Source organism: Hyaena hyaena, unplaced genomic scaffold, assembly GCF_003009895.1.
Source record: "Hyaena hyaena isolate Hyena2069 unplaced genomic scaffold, ASM300989v1 scaffold_725, whole genome shotgun sequence".
Lineage (NCBI taxonomy): Eukaryota > Metazoa > Chordata > Mammalia > Carnivora > Hyaenidae > Hyaena > Hyaena hyaena.
This window is the reverse complement of record NW_024081355.1, coordinates 612,297-633,634: the sequence shown is the minus strand read 5'-3', so window position 1 is coordinate 633,634 and position 21,338 is coordinate 612,297. Positions and strand designations below refer to the sequence as shown.

The 21,338-nt window shown below is 39.7% G+C and overlaps 1 protein-coding gene across 3 annotated transcripts in view; it reads left to right on the top strand.

Moving 5' to 3' along the window:
- PDZK1 (PDZ domain containing 1) overlaps positions 1 to 21,338 on the top strand; it is a 41,760-nt gene that overhangs the window by 19,359 nt on the left and 1,063 nt on the right. Inside the window, exons 5-8 of one of the 3 annotated variants that reach the window (XM_039217856.1) lie at positions 167 to 362; positions 2,960 to 3,156; positions 10,266 to 10,496; positions 20,089 to 20,355. In XM_039217856.1, the coding sequence (XP_039073787.1) occupies positions 167 to 362; positions 2,960 to 3,156; positions 10,266 to 10,496; positions 20,089 to 20,355 (891 nt within the window). Of the gene's footprint in view, positions 1 to 166; positions 363 to 2,959; positions 3,157 to 10,265; positions 10,497 to 20,088; positions 20,371 to 21,338 lie in introns of all 3 variants that reach the window. The other 2 variants (XM_039217855.1, XM_039217857.1) reach the window with 2 other exon arrangements.

Here is a 21,338-nt window from a genome sequence, read left to right as displayed (position 1 = left end):
CTGTGGAAGTGGAGATAGATCACTCCCGGTGAGGTGGTAGGAAATAGTATTACAGTTCAACCTCGGTCTTACATTCCCTACTTTCTGTTGAATCTAGAGACTGTGTGCCTCTGCCCAGAAACTCTCCTACTTCCCAGCACTGTTCTTACCGTGTGTGCTGTTCCAGGTAAAGAGCTCTGGAGGCCGCGTCATGTTCCTGCTGGTGGACAAGGAGACTGACAAGCTCCATACTGAGCAGAAGATGAAATTCAGGAGAGAGACCGCCAGTTTGAAACTGCTACCCCACCAGCCCCGGCTTGTGGAGATGAAGAAGGGAAGCAATGGCTATGGTTTCTACCTAAGGGCAGGCCCAGAACAGAAAGGTAAGGCACTAGAGAGGCAGAAAACTTGGCAATGGAACCATCTAATTCTTCATCCCAGGCTGACTCCAGAGTTCTGTTAGGCCCCCCAACTCCCTACCAGCTGTGTGGGGGTTGGGGGGACAGTAAGAGACTAGAAAGCATAGCTGGGTCATTTTCCATGGGAGCCTGATGATGGTATCTCAGGGTTTCCTTAGCAGAATGAGAGCAGAATTTTGGATCTAGGCAGTAGTAGGCTGTGAATTTGCTCTCTGGGGAAACAACAACAACAACAACAACAACCCTAATTGGTACCATTTGTTTGTTTTTTTGTTTTTCATTTTTTTTTTACTTTTTATTTTTTTGGGTGATGCAAATACTCCCATTACATCTGATTTCAAGCTACCAATGTGCTGTCACAGAATGCAAAGTTGAGAAGTATCGAAGAGAATTGGTTCTCACGGGCTTTTATGAGCCAGCTCCAGTCCACCACTAGATCTGAGGCAGAGGTGTGGGCTGGGGTCTGGGAATCAAACAGAACCAGGAATCTTTCTCAAGATTATGGTGGATGGAAAAGAAAAGAACTACAGTTCTTCTAGGGAAGCTCAGTATAGAAAAGAATGCAGGTCCAGGCCATTTGCAAACTGTTATTCTCCTAGAAGTTGCTATTTTCTGTTCATTATGTATATTTGAATTAATCAAATATTAATTTGATTCATATTATATAAAAGCATCCTCAGTGCCTTATATCAGTCGGATCAAAGAGGAATTCTTCAGTCAAGGAGCCTCCTATTTAGTGGAGGAGATATAACACATATGTCCATAACTGAAGGTAGTTGTGAGGAGAACCTTAATACGGGTTAGATAAAGTACTTTCGGAATTCAAGGTTGGAACATATTTTTCTTTTTTAAATTTTTAAAAATGTTTTATTTATTTCTGAGAGAGAGAGAGACAGCATGAACAGGGGAGGGTCAGGGAGAGAGGGAGACACAGAATCTGAAACAGGCTCCAGGCTCTGAGCTAGCTGTCAGCACAGAGCCCGATGTGGGGCTCGAACCCACGAACTGTGAGATCATGACCTGAGCCGAAGTCAGATGCTCAACCGCTCAACTGACTGAGCCACCCAGGAGCCCCTGGAACACATTTTTCTTACTTAAAAAGTAATGGAAGCCCTCATAGTAGAGATAGCACCTGAGCTCAGGGTTTGTAGTACGAATAGAATTTGGACAACCAGATGGCGTGGGGACAATGAAGGCCACTCCATGAGGATAGGACTGTGGGAACAAAGCAGGGAAACATGGGCACAGTCTGACTGGCCTCTAATGTGAAGCACAGAAAACCAGGTTAGAAAGGTAGGTTGGAAAGAGATGATGAAGGACCTTTAATGCCAGGTTCAAGAGTTTAGACTTGGCTTTGTGGTTGATGGGGAGTTAAAAGTGTTTTCAATAGTGTGATAAAAAAATTAAGCCTACAGCACCGTGAGGGCTTTACACATCTCAAACACAATCCTAATCATTCTGCAAGAAGAATTTCTGAAGTTGAGGGCTTGGAGAAGATACAGTAATTATTATAAAGTCAAAGAGTTGTGGTTTCACTGGGACCAAACTCAGGTCTGTTCAGTTCTAAAGCCCACGCTCATGCTGTTGCACCCGGGAATGACTTGGTCAGACATGGCATCGCAGATTGTATTGGAGAAGGCAGGGATTAGGGACAGGGAGGGCAATTCATAACTGAAGGTGATAGAATTTAAGGCAGGAACTAATATCTCCTGCATTTAGGGTAGAGGAAGTGGAATCAGAGGAGATGTGTCAAATATTAAGGTAGCATCAAAAGACCTAGCAGTTGATTAGAATATGGGGAGCAGACACTGAGGAAGAACTGTTGCTAAATGTCAGTGACTGGGGTGGTGGAGTTCCCATGAACAGGTGACCTAGAGGAGGAGCTGTGGGTTGGGGGTGATGGGCAGAGATGACTTTTGTTTTGAATATGTTACATTTGAGGGATCTTTGGGATACCTAGTTGGAGATGCCCAGCAGCTAGCTGGAAAAGTGAAACTGAAGCTTGTTAAAATAGTGGGTGGGACAACAGAAAAACTGTGAGAGATATAACGGGATCTGGTAAAGACAGTTCAAGTCAGGAGAGGAAGGTAAAGACACATCCTTGAGGCGCGCACACAAACACATTCACGGTCGAATACACCTGATTGCTACTGAAACGCCAGCATGGGTTTCCTAGGCTCTGAGTTCTTTGGTTTTGTTCTTCTTTCTTCTTTCAACCCCCCTTTTAATGGCTTAGCTTTTACAGAAGATGTATGGGAACAAGGACTTCCTGGGAATGAGCCGACTCCTAATGCTTAGCATGTTATTTTGTCCAGATTGAGTCTCAGACACTTTTAGTAATGTGATTTTTTTCCCCTTAAGAGCCTTTCATTGGTAATGGCTGAGTTTGTTCCTGGAGTAAGTTCTGGGCAGGGAATGAGGCTGGATAGAGGCTTTCTCGAATGCCAGTGGGAGGGGCAGCGGTTAAATTTATTTTATCAGATCCTTGGGCTTCAGCAGAAATTCCACAGTTTAATTTAGGAATCTTTCTGACAATTTTATTTAAATTTTTGGGAGGGTAGGTCAAGTCGTCAAGGACATTGATTCCGGGAGCCCCGCAGAGGAGGCTGGCTTGAAGAACAATGACCTGGTAGTTGCTGTCAACGGCGAGTCTGTGGAAACCCTGGATCATGACAGTGTGGTGGAAATGATTAGAAAGGGCGGAGATCAGACTTCACTGCTGGTGGTGGACAAAGAGACGGACAATATGTATAGACTGGTAAATAATTCAAGGCCACATATTCATGCATTAAGGTTGGGTCCACTCCCTCAAGTCCTTCAACTTTGGCTAAGTTACTGATTTGATTTTCAATCTGGAAGGGATGTAACAATCATCATTAAGGCTGCATTGAAGGTCAAGTTGGTAGTGACAAGAGAATGCCAAGTGATTGGTACAAGAGTTTTAAATCTTTAGATTCAAGATTTTGAAAGAATTTGCAAATGTAACTACAGAATTACTCTTGCTGATCTGAGAAAAATCTATGAAACTTACCTTGCAAATAAAGGCAGATAGAGCCCTAACTGCCAAATAGGAAACAACTGGATTTTAAACTATAGACCAATAAATTCCATTAACCCCACATAAAAGCCTAGAAAGAATTATTAAATAGCTTCTAAGCCCTTAGCAAGGGAATAGAAACATGGACTCACCAAGACAGACTAACCTTAGTGTCAAACTTACCTTATTTTCTCTTAACTCTTAAATCATAACAGGTGTTATTGGCATGTCTTTTTATTATTTTTTTAAAATAATCTTTTAATTTTATCACAAGAACTGAGGTTTGGTCTAGTTTAACAGACATTCAGGGGCCTTCTACGTACCATCTGCCTTGCTAGGCGATGGTCACAAAGATGAATAAAGATGAACTTACTCTGTGTGATATACAATAATGGCAGCATCCAAAGGTATATAAATGATAGGGAGGGATATGATAGGGGGTGGTATTAGCCCCTTTTTATAGATGCGCAATTTTTTAGTCTCTCTAAGCTTCATTTTTTAAGTCATCCATCTCAGTTAGTATTTGAACCCAAGTTCTTTTGCCAGGTGCGGGGCTTGAACTCACAGCCCTGAGATCAAGACCTGAACTGAGATCAAGAGTTGGATGCTTAGCTGACTGAGCCACCCAGACACCCTTGAACCTAGGTTCTTAATTCATTCTACCATATTCCCTTTCAGCACATCTTGATTAGGTATTTCAAGATACTTGTGTAAAGAAAACTGAAGAGTAAACTGGATGACAGAATGACTTGTGAGCTTTTAGCTAGTTGTACAACCATACCTGAGCAATAATTGATATCGGAAAATGTCAGTCTGCATAGATGTGTCCAATGGTATTCTGCTTATCCTAAGCTAGTTTATTATCAAATTTGGAAACATGGAAAACACCTACATACTTAAGTCACACAGATGGCTTAATGTGTTGATGGATAATTAAATTACTAAAGATTATAATATTCAAAATATCCAGTCAGGATAGAAAGAAGAATAAAATCGAATAAGTTTTAAGTTTAAAAGGAATAAATTTCACGTACTAATTTAAAACTAAATTATATGAATACCAAATGGCGAGGCCTGATTTGAGGACTACAAAAACAAAAGGCCAGAAACCTGATGATACTCTCAATAGCCATCCCCACCCCAAAAAGGCAATCTAAAGTTACCTTCACTGACACTTGGCTTTTGGAGAGGATAATTGGTCAGACTGTACTTAAAATGACTAGTAATGTATTCTTGGGCAAGTTACCCTTGCTGTACTTGTTTCCTTTGTTGTAAGGTGAGGTTAACTACTGTGAAGTGTGGTATGAGCTAATATTTAGAGCATTAAGAATAATGCGGGGCACACAGAAATGTTGTTAAAGTCAATGTCATGTCCAGTTCTGAGAACATGACTATAAGGAGTCCCATATCAAGAAAGGTAATCGGAGCAGACGTTCTGGAAGCCACCATGTGAGTATTTAGCTTGAATAAGCATAGACTTTGGGGAGAAAAGGATATCTTCAAGAATTCAAAAATCTGGGGCACCTGGGTGGCTCAGTTGGTTAAGCTTCTGACTTCGGCTCAGCTCATGATCTCGGGTTTCTGAGTTTGAGCCCCACATCAGGCCCTGTGCTGACAGCTTGTAGCCTGGAGGCTGCTTTGGATTCTGTGTGTGTCTCTCTCTCTGCCCCTCCCCTGCTCATGCTCTGTCTCTCTCTCAAAAATACACATTAAAAAAGAAAAAAAAAAAGAATTCGAAAAGCTAAATGGTAACTATGTAAGGTGACAGGTTAATTAGCTTGATTGTGGCGATCAGTTCACAATGTGTATATATATCAGATCACACTGTACATACACCTTGAATATGTACAGTTTGTCAATTACACGTTAATAGAGCTGGAAAAAAACATGAAGCACACATTGACACACTTGGAAGTAGAAATAGACAATTTCACAATAATGGTTGGGAGACCCTCATTCTCCATCTTGGATAGAGCAACCAGACAGAAGATAAGGAACTCAAGGACTTGAACACAGTTAACTAGATCTAACAAATACAGAGCACACTTTACCCAACAACAAAATACATTCTTTCCAAGTGCACATAGGACATTCTCCAGAATGGACCGTAATAAGTCACAATAGCCAAAAGATAGAATCAACTCAAGTGTCCACTGACAGAAGAATGGATTAAAAAAATGTGGTAAATGTAGTGTGTGCCTATATAGATGCATATAAAAGAATTCAGAGGGCTATATATATGAGAAGTCCTTATTTTTGAGGTGTTCTCTTGGGCATAGCTCAACCAAATAGAGAATATAGAGGGAGCTAGCACTAGGAACAGGGTGAGCCATTTTTGCTGAGTGGTGACTTCCCAGTTGGTGGAAAAGTTCAGACAGAAGTCAGGAGGTCCTTGCTCAGGCTGTGCTATAAAGTGGATTCTGGCATTAATTCTTTTCCAACCCCTCCTAATTTTATGACAATGATTTAACTATAATGTTTTGGTTAATATAAGAGAGAACTTTGAAAACAAGATGCCCTCTCCATCTTTGTCCTCCCCTTCCCTTCACCCCCTCTAAAGCAGGTTCTACACAGGGGTGGACGGATCTTTGAGATATAACCATGAACTAAACAAACACCTAAACCAGTTCCTGGCACATACTAGGCACCCCAATATCTGAAAGTGAATAAAAATTCACTAAGTGTTTAATGTTATGGTATTTGTCCTCAAGATTAGCTGCTATGATCACATACAGTTGATTTGCCTTTTAGGTAGTGATGTCGGAGGTATTTTTGTATGTAACGAGTCACTGATAACTTTCCACATTTTATTTTATTTTTTTCAATTTTTAATTTTTTAAATTTATTTCTAGGAGAGAGAGAGACAGCGTGAGCAGGGGAGGGTCAGAGAGAGAGGGAGTCACAGACTGAAACAGGCCCCAGGCTCTGAGCTGGCAGTCAGCACAGAGCCCGACGCGGGGCTCGAACCCACGAACCGCAAGATCATGACCTAAGTGAAAGTCGGACGCTCAACCGACTAAGCCACCCAGGCGCCCCCCACATTTTATTTTATTTAATTTTTAATATAATTTATTGTCAAATTGGCTAACATGCAGTGTGTACAGTGTGCTGTTGGTTTTGGGGGTAGATTTATGTGGTTCATCGCTTACGTACAACACCCAGTGCTTATCCCAACAAGTGCCCTCCTCAATGCTCATCACCCATTTCCCCCTCTCCCCCACCTACCCTTCAATCCTCAGTTTGTTCTCTGTATTTAAGAGTCTCTTACAGTTTGCCTCCCTCCCTCTTTGTAACTATTTTCCCCCTTCCCTTCCCCCATGGTCTTTTGTTAAGTTTCTCAAGTTCCAAATAGGAGTGAAAACATGATATCTGTCATTCTCTGACTGACTTATTTCACTTAGCTTAATACTTTCCAGTTCCATCCACAGTGCTGCAAATGGCATGATTTCATTCTTTCTCATTGCCAAGTAGTATTCCATTGTATATATAAACCACGTCTTCTTTATCCATTCATCAGTTGATGGACATTTAGGCTCTTTCCATAACTGGGCTGTTGTTGAAAGCACTGCTATAAACATTGGGGTACATGTGCCCCTATGAATCAGCACTCCTGTATCCTTTGGATAAATTCCTAGTAGTGCTATTGCTGGGTTGTAGGGTAGTTCTATTTTTAACTTTTTGAGGAATCTCCACACTGTTTTCCAGAGCAGATGCAACAGTTTGTATTTCCACCAACAATGCAAGAGGGTGCCCGTTTCTCCACATCTGTGCCAGCATCTGTGATTTCCTGAGTTGTTAATTTTAACCATTCTGACTGCTGTGAGGTGATATCTCAGTGTGGTTTTGATTTGTATTTCCCTGATGATGAGTGATTTTGAGCATCTTTTCATGTGTCTGTTAGCTATCTGGTTGTCTTCTTTGGAAAAGAAGACATGTCTTTTGTCCATTTCTTCACTGGATTATTTGTTTTCAGGCATTGACTTTGGTAAGTTCTTTATAGATTTTGGATACTAACCTTTTATCCGATATGTCATTTGCAAGTATCTTTACCCATTCCATTAGTTGCCTTTTAGTTTTGTTGATTGTTTCCTTTGTAGTGCAGAAACATTTTATCTTGATGAGGTCCCAATAGTTCATTTTTGCTTTTAATTCCCTTGCCTTTGGAGACATGTTGAGCAAGAAATTGCTGTGGCTGAGGTGAAAGAGGTTGTTGCCTGTTTTCTCCAAGGGTTTCTGATGGTTTCTTATCTCACATTTAGGTCTTTCATCCATTTTGAGTTTATTTTTGTGTATTGTGTAAGGAAGTGATCTAGTTTCATTCTTCTGCATGTTGCTGTCCAGATCTCCCAGCACCATTTGCTAAAGAGACTGTCTTTTTTCCATTGGATACTCTTTCCTGCTTTGTCAAAGATTAGTTGGCCATACATTGGGGTCCATTTCTGGGTTCTCTATTCCACTGGTCTACGTGTCTCTTTTTGTGCCAATTCCATACTGTCTTGATGATTACAGCTTTGTAGTAGAGGCTAAAGTCTGGGATTGTGATGCCTCCTGCTTTGGTTTTCTTTTTCAACATTACTTTGGCTATTCGGGGTCTTTTGTGGTTCCATGCAAATTTTAGGATTGGTTGTTCTATCTTTGAGAAGAATGCCGGTGCAGTTTTGATTGGGATTGCATTGAATGTGTAGATTGCTTTGGGTGGTATAGGCATTTTAACAGTACTTATGTTTTTCCATTTTTTTAGTGTCTTCTTCAATTTCCTTCATAGTTTTCTATAGTTCACAGCATACAGATCTTTTACATCTTTGGTTAGGTTTATTCCTAGGTATTTTATGGTTCTTGGTGCAATTGTAAATGGGATCGATTTCTTGATTTCTCTGTTACTTCATTGTTGTTATACAAAAATGCGTCCGATTTCTGTACATTGATTTTGTACACTGTGACTTTGCTGAACTCATGTATCAGTTCTAGTAGCCTTTTTTAAAAAATATTTTATTTTATTTTATTTATTTATTTTTTAATATATTTTTTAATTTATTTCTAGGAGAGAGAGAGAGACAGTGTGAGCAGCGGAGGGTCAGAGAGAGAGGGAGACACAGACTCTGAAAGAGGCTCCAGGCTCTGAGCTGGCAGTCAGCACAGAGCCTGATGTGAGGCTCGAACCCACGAACCGCGAGATCATGACCTAAGCAAAAGTTGGATGCTTAACCGACTAAGCCACCCAGGGGCCCCTCTAGTAGCCTTTTAGTGGAGTCTTCGGGGTTTTCCAAGCAGAGTATCATGTTGTCTGTGAAAAGTGAAAGTTTGACTTCGTCTTTGCCAATTTTGATGCCTTTTATTTCATTTGTTGTCTGATTGCTGAGGCTAGGACTTCCAACACTACATTAAACAACAGTGGTGAGAGTGGACGTCCCTGTTGTGTTCCCAATCTCAGGGGGATAGCTCTTAGTTTTTCCCCATTGAGGATGGTATTAGCTGTGGGCTTTTCATATATATATATATATATATGTATATACATATATATATAATTTTTTTTGATGTTTATGTATGTTCCTTCTATCCTGACTTTCTTGAGGGTTTTTATTAAGAAAGATGCTATATTTTGTCAAATGCTTTTTCTGCATCTGTTGACAAGATCATATGGTTCTTATCCTTTCTTTTATTGTGATGTATCATATTGATTAATTTGTGAATATTGAACTAGCCCTGCAGCCCAGGAATGAATCCCTTTTATAAGCTGTTGAACTCGATTTGCTAGTATCTTGTTGATAATTTTTGCATCCATGTTCATCAGGGATATTGGCCTGTAATTCTCCTTTTTTGTGGGGTCTCTCTCTGCTTTGGGAATCAAGGTAATGCTGGCTTAACTTTCCACATTTTGAAGACAGAAATGTGTAACATTTGTAAGTACATCACTGAAAGGTCTGAAATGTAGTTGAATTGGGTAACTATGAGGTTCTTGGCTACTCTTATTTAGAAAAGACGATATGGTCTTGTGGTTAGTGAGAGAGATGATAACCAGAGGACCCCAATCTAATTTTAGCCAGGCTGCTGAACAGCGTGATTTGGGGCAGAGCACTCATTGTACTCACTCTCAATTGCCTGCTTTTCTATTCATTGCCTAATAAATGTCCTGGACACACGTGGGCAGCAACTTAACTGCAGATCCAGGACCTTACCGTACTCAAACCTACCTTTTTGATTCTCTCAATTAAAACCCACAGTCTACCAAGATATCAATTCTATTAAAAAATCAGTCATATGCTTCCTGTTCTATGCCTCTTTTGTATTCAAGACCATCACCCTCTCCTTCACATGGATGGTCTGGGAGTTGAGATAGATTAGAACTTTTTAAAGATGTAAAGAGTTTGGCATACCAGAAGGGTCAACTAATGGTTATGACAATTAATAATAAAAACGAGTACAACAAATTAGTACATGTACTTCAGATGGTGATCAAAACAGTGTTTTGTTTCACTTTCTCTGGTGTGTTTAAGGGGCTCTGAAGGGGAAGGGCTGGACGAACCTAGGATGCATGAGCCACAGGGCAAGTCACTGACTGTGTGTAAGCTTGTACAATGCTCTGTACTGCTTTTATTTCATGTATATGCTATTTGGTTACATGTTTATATAATTACTCCATGACCAAGCTCAATATTTTTTTATACCTTTTCTGGTTTGGATGGTAGAGAAATTTTATTGCCCCTAATCAGGTGAACCTGCAAGAGTTGTGGACCATGTATGACACCTTGTAAATTAAGCCAGCACATGTAATAAATTATAACTACTCATACTTACAATTCATGTTTTTTTTCCCCCTTTACTTTCCAAAGGCTCACTTTTCTCCATTTTTCTACTATCAAAGTCAAGAGCTGCCTAATGGTTCTGTCAAGGAGGCTCCGGCTCCGGCTCCAGCTCCGGATCCTCTGGAGGTTTCAAGTCCAGATACTACAGAGGAAGTAGGAGATCATAAGCCTAAACTCTGCCAGCTGGTTAGAGGTGAAAATGGCTATGGCTTTCACTTAAACGCGATTCAGGGTCAGCCAGGCTCGTTCGTCAAAGAGGTATGGTAATCTGGTTCTAGCAGCCCAATGAACACACCACAGTTAGGAGAGTTCTATTCTCTCCCGCTCATTGATGGCTTAGGTTACACTGAAGGCCTACACTGACAGTCTCACTTGGGTGTAAATAAATGCTGTCACGGTCCTGTATTCTTTAAGGTCATGACTAGTACGTGACTAGTAAGCTCACGTCTTTTGTTTTTCTTAACCATCTAATTGTCTTTAGGTACTTTCAAATCAGAATGAATCGTCACGACTGTGGTTGACAGTCACTACCAAGTCTGACTTGTTTACTCCTGTACATTTGGCATAATGCCCCCAGCCTGTAGGGACTGACAGTGAGAGTATCCCCATAGCTCTCAAGTTGGGAATGAAGAAGAGGAACCTATGAAATCTAATTAGTACTCCAGCCCAGAAGACATACAATATGATAACCACTGTAATGCTACTTGGTATTTTCTTCTGGTGATCTTAATGATTTCTTAAAAATTGAAGTATAGTTGACCTACAATGTTATAGTAATTTCAGGCGTACAACATAGCATTTTCATAATTATATGCATTACAAATTCTCCTCATTGGTAAGTGTAGTTACCACTGTCACCATAGTTATTAAATATTGTTGACTCCATTTCCTAAGCTGTACTTTTAATTCTTGTGATTTGTTTTATAACTGGAAGCTTGTACTTCTTAATCCCCTTTGCCTATTTTGCCCATATCCCCTGTCTGCCTCTGCTTTGGCAACCACGAATTTTTTCTCTGGATTTGAATCTATTTCTGTTTGTTTTGTTTCTTGGATTCTATATGTAAGTGAAATCATAAGGCGGATTTCTGTCTGACTTTGGTCCATCCATGTTGTTTTGAATGGCAAGATTTCATTCCTTTTTATGGCTGAGTAATATTTGATTGTGGACTCCTGCCCCCATCTTCTTTATCCTTTCATCTATCAATGGACACTTAGGTGACTGTAGACATAGGGTGCAGAGATCTTTTCAAATTGGTGTTTTTGTTTTCTTCGGGTAAACACTGGGAAGTGAAATCACTGGATCTTATAGTAGTTCTATTTTCAATTTTTTAAGGAATCTCCATACTGTTTTCCATAGTAGCTGCACCAATTTACATTCCCACCCACAGTGCACGGGGGTTCGTTCCCTTTTCTCCACATCCTTGCTGATACTGCTCATTTCTTACCTTTTTGATACTAGCTTTTCTGATAGGTGTGAGGTGATATCTCATTGTGGTTTTGATTTGCCCTTTCCTGATTAATAATGTTGAGCATCTTTTCATGCATCTCTTGGCCATTTGGAAAAATGCCTATTCAGGTCTTCTGCGCATTTCTTAATTGGATCATTTGTTGTTGTATAAGTTCTTTATTTCTTTATCATCATCACTGGATATATGATTTGCAAATATCATATATCCATTGTTGTTGTGTAAGTTCTTTATTTATCATCATCATTGGATATATGATTTGCAAATATCTTCTCTATTCAGTAGGTTGCCCTTTCATTTTGTTGATGCTTTCCTCTACTCTGCAGAAGCCTTTTAGTTTGATGTAGTCTGAGTAGTTTCTTTTTTGCTTTTATTTCCCTTGCCTGAGGAGACAGATCTAGAAAAATGTTGCTAAGGTTGATGCCAGAGTAATTACTGCCTGTATTTTCCTCTAGGAGTTTTACGATCTCAGGTCTCCCATTTAGGTCTTTAATCCATTTTGAGTTTATTTTTGTGTGTGGTGTGAGGAAGTGGTCCAGTTTTCCCAGCACCATTTATTGAAGAGACTGTCTCCCCGTCTCCCCCATATAGTCTTCCCATCTTTGTTGTAGGTTAATTGACCATATAAGCGTGGGTTTATTTCTGGGCTCTCTGTTCTGTTCCATTGATCTATGTGTCTATTTTTGTGCCAGTACCACACTGCTTTGATTACTGTAGCTTTGAGTATACCTTAAAATCTGGGACTGTGAGACCCCCCCAGCTTTGTTCTTCTTAAGATTGTTTATCTATTTGAGATCTTTGTGGTTCCATAAAAATGTTAGGATCTTTTGTTCTAGTTTGGAGAAAACTACTACTGGGATTTTGATAGGGGTTGTATGGAATCTGTAGATTGCTTTGGGTACTATGAACATTTTAACAATATCCTTCCAATCTATAAGCATGGGATATATTTCCATTTAAGTGTGCCATCATCACTTTCACCGTCATCTTATAGTTTTCAGAGTATAGGTCTTTCAAACCTCCTTCTTAACTTCCTTGGTTAAATTTATTCCTATGTATTTTATTCTCTTTGATGGAACTGTAAATGGGATTGTTTTCTAAATTTCTTTCTGCTACTTTGTTATTAGTGTATAGCAACAGAACAGATTTCTGTATATTAATGTTTTAACTTTTGCAACTTTATTGAATTCATTTACTCGAATAGGTTTTGGTGGAGTCTTTTACTTCTTCCTTACCAATGTGGATGTCTTTTATTTCTGTTCTTTTCTGATTTTTGCTGTTAGAACATCCAGTACAACGTCAAATAAAGGCGGAAGAGTGGACATCTTTGTCTTCCTCCTGATCTTAAGGGAAAAGCTTTCAGCTTTACACCATTGACTATGGTAACTGAGGGTTTGTCATATAGGATCTTAATTATGTCAAAATATGTTCCTTCTAAGCTCTCTTTATTAAGTTTTTATCATGCTGAATTTTGTCAAATGTTTTTTCTGTATCTACTGAGATGGTCATTAGATTTTTAACTCCCATTTTGTTAATGTGGTGTATCACATTGATTTGTGGATACTGAACCATTCTTGCATCCTTGGAATAAATACAACTTGATTGTGGTTAATGATCCTTTTAATGTGTTGTAGAATTTGGTCAGTTAATATTTTGAGAATTTTTGCATCTATGTTCATCAGAAATATTGGTGTATAATTTTGTGTATGTGTGTGATGTGTTTGTCTGGTTTTGGTATCAGGGTAATGCTGGTCTTGTAGAATGAAGTTGGAAGCTTTACTTCTCTTTTTTGGAATGCTTTGAGAAGGATAAATATTAACTCTTCTTTAAATGTTTGGTAGAATTCACCTGTGAAGCCATCTTGTCCTGGACTTTTGTTTGTTGAGAGTTTTTGATTCCTGATTCAATTTTGTTACCTGTAATCAGTCTGCTCAGATTTTCTATTTTTTCCTGACTCAGTCTTAGAAGATTCTGTTTCCAGAAATTTATCTATTTCTTCTGGGTTGTCCAATTTATTTATTTTTATTAAAGTATAGTTGACATATATTAGGCGTACAACATAGCGATTCAACAATTCAACCACAAGTATAGCAACCGTCTGTCACCGTACAACACTATTACAATATAATTGACCATATTTCCGATGCTGTACCTTTTATCCTGCTACTTGTTCATTCTATAATTGGGATCTTGTATCTCCTGCTCTCCTTCACCCATTCTGTCCATCACCCCAATCCCTTCCCCTTTGACAGTCATTAGTTTATTCTCTATTTATGGATTTGTTTCTGCTTTTTGTTTCTTTTTAAGTTTTTAGATCCCACATATAAGTGAATATGTGGTATTTGTTTTTCTTTTATTTTACCTCTAGGTCTATCCATGTTGTCTCAAATGGCAGATTATCTTTTTCTATTTTGAAGGCTGAATAATGGACACTTAGGTTGTTTTCATATTTCAGTTATTGTAATTAATGCTGCTACAAACATAGGGGGTGCATGTATCTTTTCAACTTAGTGTTTCCAGTTTCTATGGGTAAATACCTAGTAGTGGAATTACTGGAACCTATGGTATTTGTTTTCAATGTTTTGAAGAACCTTCACACTGTTTACCATAGTCACTACACCAGTTTACCTTCTCCCCAACAATGCAGGAGTGTTCCTTTATCTCCACATCCTTGCCAACACTTGTTATTTCTTGTTGTTTTGATAACCATTCTGACAGGTATGAGGATGATATCTCATTGTGGTTTTCATTTGTGTTTCCCTGATCATTAGTGATGTTGGGCATCTTTTCATGTACCTGTCAGCTATCTATAGGTCTTTGGAAAAATGTCTATTCAGGGCCTCTGCCCAATTCTTAGTTTATTTGTGCTGGTGTTGAGTTGTATATCATTTGCAAATATGTTCTTCCATTTAGTAGGTTGCTCTTTCATTTTGTTGATGCTATCTCTGCTGTGTAACATTTTTTTAGTTTGGTGTAGTCCCGGTAATTTATTTTTGCTTTTATTTCTCTTGCCTGAGAGCATGTATCTAGAAAAATGTTGCAATGGTCAATGTCAAAGACATTACTGCTTGTGTTTTCTTCTAGGATTTTTATAGCTCAGGTTTCATTTAGGTCTTTAATTCATTTTGAGTTTATTTTTGTGTATGGTGTGAGAAAGTGATCTGGTTTCATTCTCTTGCATGCAGCTGTCCAGTTTTCACTGGACTGGACAGCATAATTTATTGAAGAGACTATCTTTTCTCCACTGTGTATTTTTGCCTCCTTGTTGTAGATTAATTGACCAAATAAGCGTGGGATCATTTCTCGGCTGTCTATTCTATTCTATTGAACCATGTGTTTATTTTTTGTGCCAGTACCACACTGTTTTGATTACTGTAGCTTTGTAGTATATCTTTAAAAAATTTTTTTTAATGTTTATTTTTGAGAGAGTGTGTGAGCAGGGGAGGAGCAGAGAGAGAGGGAGACACAGAATCTGAAGCAGGCTCCAGGCTCTGAGTGTATAGCAACAGAGCCTGATGCAGGGCTCAGACTCACAAATGGTGAGTTCATGACCAAAGCTGAAGTTGGATGCTCAACTGACTGAGCCACCCAGGCTCCCTGATTTGTAGTATATCTTGAAATCTGGAATTGTGATATACAAAGTTTTGTTTTTCTTTCTCAAGATTGCTTTGGCTATTTGGTATCTTTTGTGGTTCCATACAAATTTTAGTATTATTTCTTTCTAGTTCTGTGAAAAGTACTGTTGGCAGTTTGATAGGAATTGCACTGAATCTGTAGATTGCTTTGGGTGCTGTAACATTTTAACAATATTTGTTCTTCCAGTACATGGGCATGGAATGTGTTTCCATTTGTTTCATCTTCAATTTCTTTCATCAATATCTTAAGTTTTCAGAGTATAGGCCTTACACTTTCTTGGTTAAGTTTATTCCTAGGTATTTTATTCTTTTTGGTGCAGTTGTAAATAGAATTGCTTTCTAAATTTCTTTTTCTGCTACTTTGTTATTAGTGAATACCAACAGAACTGATTTTTGGGAATTAATTTTATATCCTGCAACTTTACTGAATTCATTTGTTCTAATAGTTTTCTGGTGGAGTCTGTAGGGTTTTCTATATATGGTATGTCATATATAAATAATTTACTTTTGCTGTATCAATCTGGATGTCTTTATTTCTTTTTTTGGTCTGATTCTTGTGCCTAAGTTTTCCAGTGTTATGTTGGACAAAAGTGGCAAGAGGGAAGACTGTCCAATTTATTGGCTTCTAATTTCTGATAATAGTCTCGTAATCCTTTGTATTTCTATGGTGTTGCTGGTAACTTCTTTCATTTCTCATTTTGAGTCCTTTCTTGCTGAGGCTGCCTAAAGTTACACACATGTTTATATCTCAGAGAAGTAGTTCTTGATTTCATTGATCTTTTCTATTTTTTTAGTCTCTATTTCTACTCAGATCTTTATTTTCTTCCTTCTACTAACTTTGGGTTTTGTTCCTTTTCTAGCTCTTTCAGGTATAAGGTTAAATTGAGAATTTTCTTATTGCTTAGGGCAGTATCTCTATAAGCTGCTTAGCACAGCTTTTATTATATCCCAAAGAGTTTGAATTGTGTCTTTATTTTCATTTGTCTCCATGTATTTTTTAAAAATTTCTTTCTTGATTTCTTGGTTCACCCATTCATTGTTTAGTAGCATGTTATTTAGCCTCCATCTACTGTGTTCTTTTTAGATTTTTTTCTTGTGATTTCTAGTTTCATACTGTTGTCGTTGGAAAAGATGTAGGATAGGATTTCAGTCTTAAATTTATTGAGATTTGTCTTGTGACCTAACGTGATCCTAGGGAATGTTCAATGTCTACTTGAAAAGAATGTGTATTTAGCTGTTTCTGGATGGAATGTTCTATATACACCTGTTAAGTCTATCTGGTCTAATGTGTTGTTCAAAGTCTCCATTTCCTTATTGATTTCTGTCTGGATGATATATCTACTGATCTAAGTGGAGTATTATTGTATTACTGTTAATTTCTCCCTTTATATATATTAAAAGCTGATGTATGCATTTTGGTGCTCCTATGTTGGGTGCATAGATATTTATAATTGTTACATTTTGGATTGTTCCCTTTATCATTATGTAGTGCCTTTGTCTCTAGCTATAGTCTGTTTTAAAGTATTTTATTGGGACGCCTGGGTGGCTCAATTGGTTAAGTATCCAACTTCGGCTCAGGTCATAATCTCATGGTTTGTGGTTTCAAGCCCCATGTTGAGCCCTGTGCTGACAGCTCAAGCCTGAAGCCTGCTTCAGATCCTATGTCTCCCTCTCTCTGCCCCTCCCCCACTCACTGTCTCTCTCAAAAATATATCAACATTAAAATAAAAAAAACATTAAAAAAAAGTCTGTTTCATCTAATGTAAGTATTGCGACTCTTCCTGGCTTTTGTCCCCCTTCATTTGTATGGTTTTTTTTTTTTTTTTATGTTTATTTTTGAAGGAGAGAGAGACAGAGCATGAGCAGGGGAGGGGCAGAAAGAGAGGGAGACACATAATCCTAAGCAGGCTCCAGGCTCAGAGCCTGATGCAGGGCTTGAGCTCACGAGCTGTGAGATCATGACCTGAGCCGAAGTCAGACACTTAACCGACTGAGCCACCCAGGTGCCCTTGTTATGGTGTGTTTTCTAGCCCTTCACTTTCAGCCTGTGTCTTTAGGCCTGAAGTGAGTCTCCTATAGGCAGCATATATAGATGAGTCTTTTTTATATCCATTCAGTGACCTTGTCTTTTCATTGGAGCATTTAGACCATTTACATTTAAAGTAATCGATAGGCATTCACCTATTGACATTTTGTTATTTTCTGGCTATTGGTGTAGTTCTTTTGTTCTCTTCCCTTGTGACTGATGACTTTCTTTAGTGTTATGCTTGGATTCCTTTCTTCTTTTTGTGTATCAACGATAGGTTTTTGGCTTATGGTTACCATGAAGTTCCTACATAACATCCTAAGTATATAGCAGAGTATAATAAGTTGGTCACTTAAATTCAAATATATTCTAAAAGCACTACATGTTTATTCCCTCCCCTCCACATTTCATGCATGTCTTATTTCACACATCTTATTTTGTAAATTGCTTAACCCTTTTTGATTTTTTATTTTATTTTTTAAAAATTTTAATATTTTATTTCTGAGAGAGTGTGTGAGCATGAGAGGGTCAAGAGAGAGAGGGAGACACAGAATCTGAAGCAGGCTCCAGGTTCTGAGCTGTCAGCACAGAGCCCGACGCAGAGCTCGAACCCATGAACTGTGAGATCATGACCTGAGCCGAAGTCGGACGCATAACCGACTGAGCCACCCTGGTGCCCCGCCTATTTTTTTAAAGGTATAATTGATTTTACTACTGTTGTGTTTCAACCTTTGTACTAGGTTTATAAGTGACTGATTACCACCTTTACTATAGGTTTGCTTTTATTGGTGAAATGTTTTCCTTTCATAATTTTCTTCTAGTTCTGGCCTTTTCTGCTTAGAGAAGGTCCTTCAACATTTCTTAGAAGGCTAATTTAAGGGTTGTGATCTTCTTTAGCTTTTGTATGGGAAACTCTCTCTCCTTCAATTCTGAAAATAATCTTGGTTGGTAGAACATTTATTTTTTTAATATTTTTTTATTTATTTCTAGGAGAGAGAGAGAGAGACAGCGTGAGCAGGGGAGGGTCAGAGAGAGACGGAGACACAGACTCTGAAATTGGCTCCAGGCTCCAAGCTGGCAGTCAGCACAGAGCCGGATGCAGGGCTCGAACCCACGAACTGTGAGATCATGACCTAAGCGAAAGTCGGACGCTTAACGAACTAAGCCACCCAGGCGCCCCGGTAGAACATTCTTGCATGTAGGTTTTTTTCCTTTCAGCTCTTTGCAGGCCCGAGAGGGAGTGGCATCTAGCTCAAAGTTTCTACTGAAAAATCAGCAGCGAGCCTTATGGCATTTCCCTGGTATGGAGCTAGCTGCCTTTCTCTTGTTGCTTTTAAGATTCTCTATCTTTAATCTTTGAGATTTAAATTATTATGGGTCTTGGTGTTCCTCCTTGGGTTCATCTTGTTTGGGGTTCTCCTGGACCTGAATGTCTCCCTAGGTTAGGGGAGGTTTTCAGCTATTATTTCTTCAAGTAAACTTTGTCCCTTTCTGACAGGAATAACATGACATAAATGTTACCAGGCTTGATATTTCCCCAGAGATTCCTTAACCTAACCTCAATTTTTTTTCTTTTTGTTCTTCAGTTTGGGTGCTTTCCACATGACCTGTCTTTCTGGATCACTGATCTGTTGTTCTTCTTTATCATCTGTTGATTCCTCCTAGTGTCTTTTTTTCAGTTATCATAAGAAAAAACAGAAATAGAGTATATTTTCTCTCTCCTGAGTTCATCTACTGCTCAGGTTGATTGCTTATCTCCATTTTGTTCAGTTCTTTGTCTTAGGTTTTGTCTTCTTTCATGTGGAGCATTATTTCTTGGTCTCCTCATTTTGACTTTTGGGGTTTGTTTCTATGAATTAGGCCAAAACAGCTACCTCTGCCTTGTTAAGAAATGTCCCCAGTGCAGACTGCGTGTGGCTGCTGGCATGGCTGGACCAGGGCTGGGCTGGGGGGTAGCTTGGGGTGCTTTGTGCCCTGGTGCGGCAGCTGGAGCTGTAGTGGGTGAAGGCTGAGGGGTCCTGGCATGTGCCACACTGGGGCTGCCTTGAGCTGGTGTGGGCGAAGGCCCCAGGGCTTGCTGGGGTGACCTGGACCCTAGGCTTGTCTGCACGGTCCTGGTGGAGACAGGAGGTCAGCAATGGTACTTGCCAGTAGCTGTGACTCTGGAGAATTTCAGGAGTTTCCCTACCATCTGGCGGGTGCTCTAGGGTTGGTAAATTGGTTCCCTTCAATCAGTCTGGTTGCTCTTTATACTGCTGCTTCTTTGCTGTGCCCCAGGTCTGGAGAATCTCTGTGCAGGGCCCTTAGCGCTGTCGCTCCCTAGGGCAGTTTGTAGCTTTGAGGGTGCGGTTTTCATTATGACTGTGGCTCCTGCCGTTCTTTATGTGGTTGCTCTGCCCTTTGTTGTGCAGAAGCTGTTCAAGCAGCCCTCAGTTCTTCAGGAAGAATTGCTCTGTATGTAGGTGTAGACTTGGTGTTCATGGGAGGCGGTGAGTTCAGGGTCTTGTGCTGTCATCTTGGACCCCTACACTGGTACTCGTTTGAGTATGGAAGTTGAAGCTTTGAGAAGCAGGAAAGCATTAGAGCACCTTTCTTCTGTACCTCAAGGAGAAATGAGATTGTTAAAAATAGATTCTCAAACCCTTCTCTCCTCTGAAGGGAAGCCAATCTAACCTTCCCTTATCTGTGTCAGGAAGGGATAATTGAGAACCTTTTTTTCACAGGTACAGAAGGGCAGCCCTGCGGAACTGGCGGGGCTGGAGGATGAGGATGTCATCATCGAAGTGAACGGAGGGAACGTGCTGGAAGAACCCTATGAGGAAGTGGTAGACAGGATCCAGAACAGTGGGAAGAATGTCACACTCTTAGTCTGTGGAAAGAAGGCCTATGATTATTTCCAGGCTAAGAAAATCCCTATTGTTTCCTCTATGGCTGATCCACTGGACGAACCCAAAGAAGTAGTGTCGGCGGAATCAGAGCACGACTCACAGGTGGCAAAAGAACGAGTGAGTGGGGACATGTTTATCGTACCCTGGTAGGCTGGGTCACCAGGAGAAAGTCCTTAATAAGTACACCTCAGGTCTATGTTTACCACAGACTTCCGAGAACACAAGAAAATTATTATGTAGCGGTAAGTCGTTTTTGGTGGAGAGGAAGTGGTATGAAGGCAAGTTTCTTTTTCATAGCATGGAGTTGACAGTAATTGTCCAGAGAAGATGGAAGTTTATCAAAATTATAATGGACCCACCAGCAGAACGTGAATCAGACTAGCTATGTACAAATTCTGGTTCTGTCACTTAACATCCTTGGGCAAACGGATTTATTCTCTCTTTGCCTCACTTTCCCCATCTGTAAAACAAGGAGGGTTTGTAGGGTTGTTATTAGGATTATTAGGACTATTACAGTACTGCCAGCAGTGCCTGGTTAATGGTAAGCATGAAAGTGGATGGTGATGTTTTAGAGAACATGGTTTTAAGATAACTGGTGGCGGGGGCGCCTGGGTGGCTTAGTCGGTTAAGCGTCCAACTTTCGCTTAGGTCATGATCTCGCGGTCTGTGGGTTCGAGCCCTGCGTCGGGCTCTTTGCTGACTGCCAGCTCAGAGCCTGGAGCCTGTTTCAGTCTGTGACTCCCTCTCTCTCTGACCCTCCCCTGCTCATGCTGTTTCTCTCTCTCCTAGAAATTAAAAAAGAAAAAAATAACTGGTGGTGTACTGCTAGGGAGGAATGAGCATTTTTCTGTATTTGGATTAAATTCCTTGATAAGTCTTTTGTATCATTCTTTCTTCTGTTACCTTTAATTCTACTCTTTACAATTAATTATTGGTAATATAAATTAAGTACTATTTGTTAACGAATGCACACTGCATCTGAGGTGCTGTGATAAAAGACCATACACTAGGTGGCTTATGAACAACACAGATTTATTTCTCACAGTTCTGAAGGCTGGCAAGTCCAAGATCAGGGCAATGGCAGC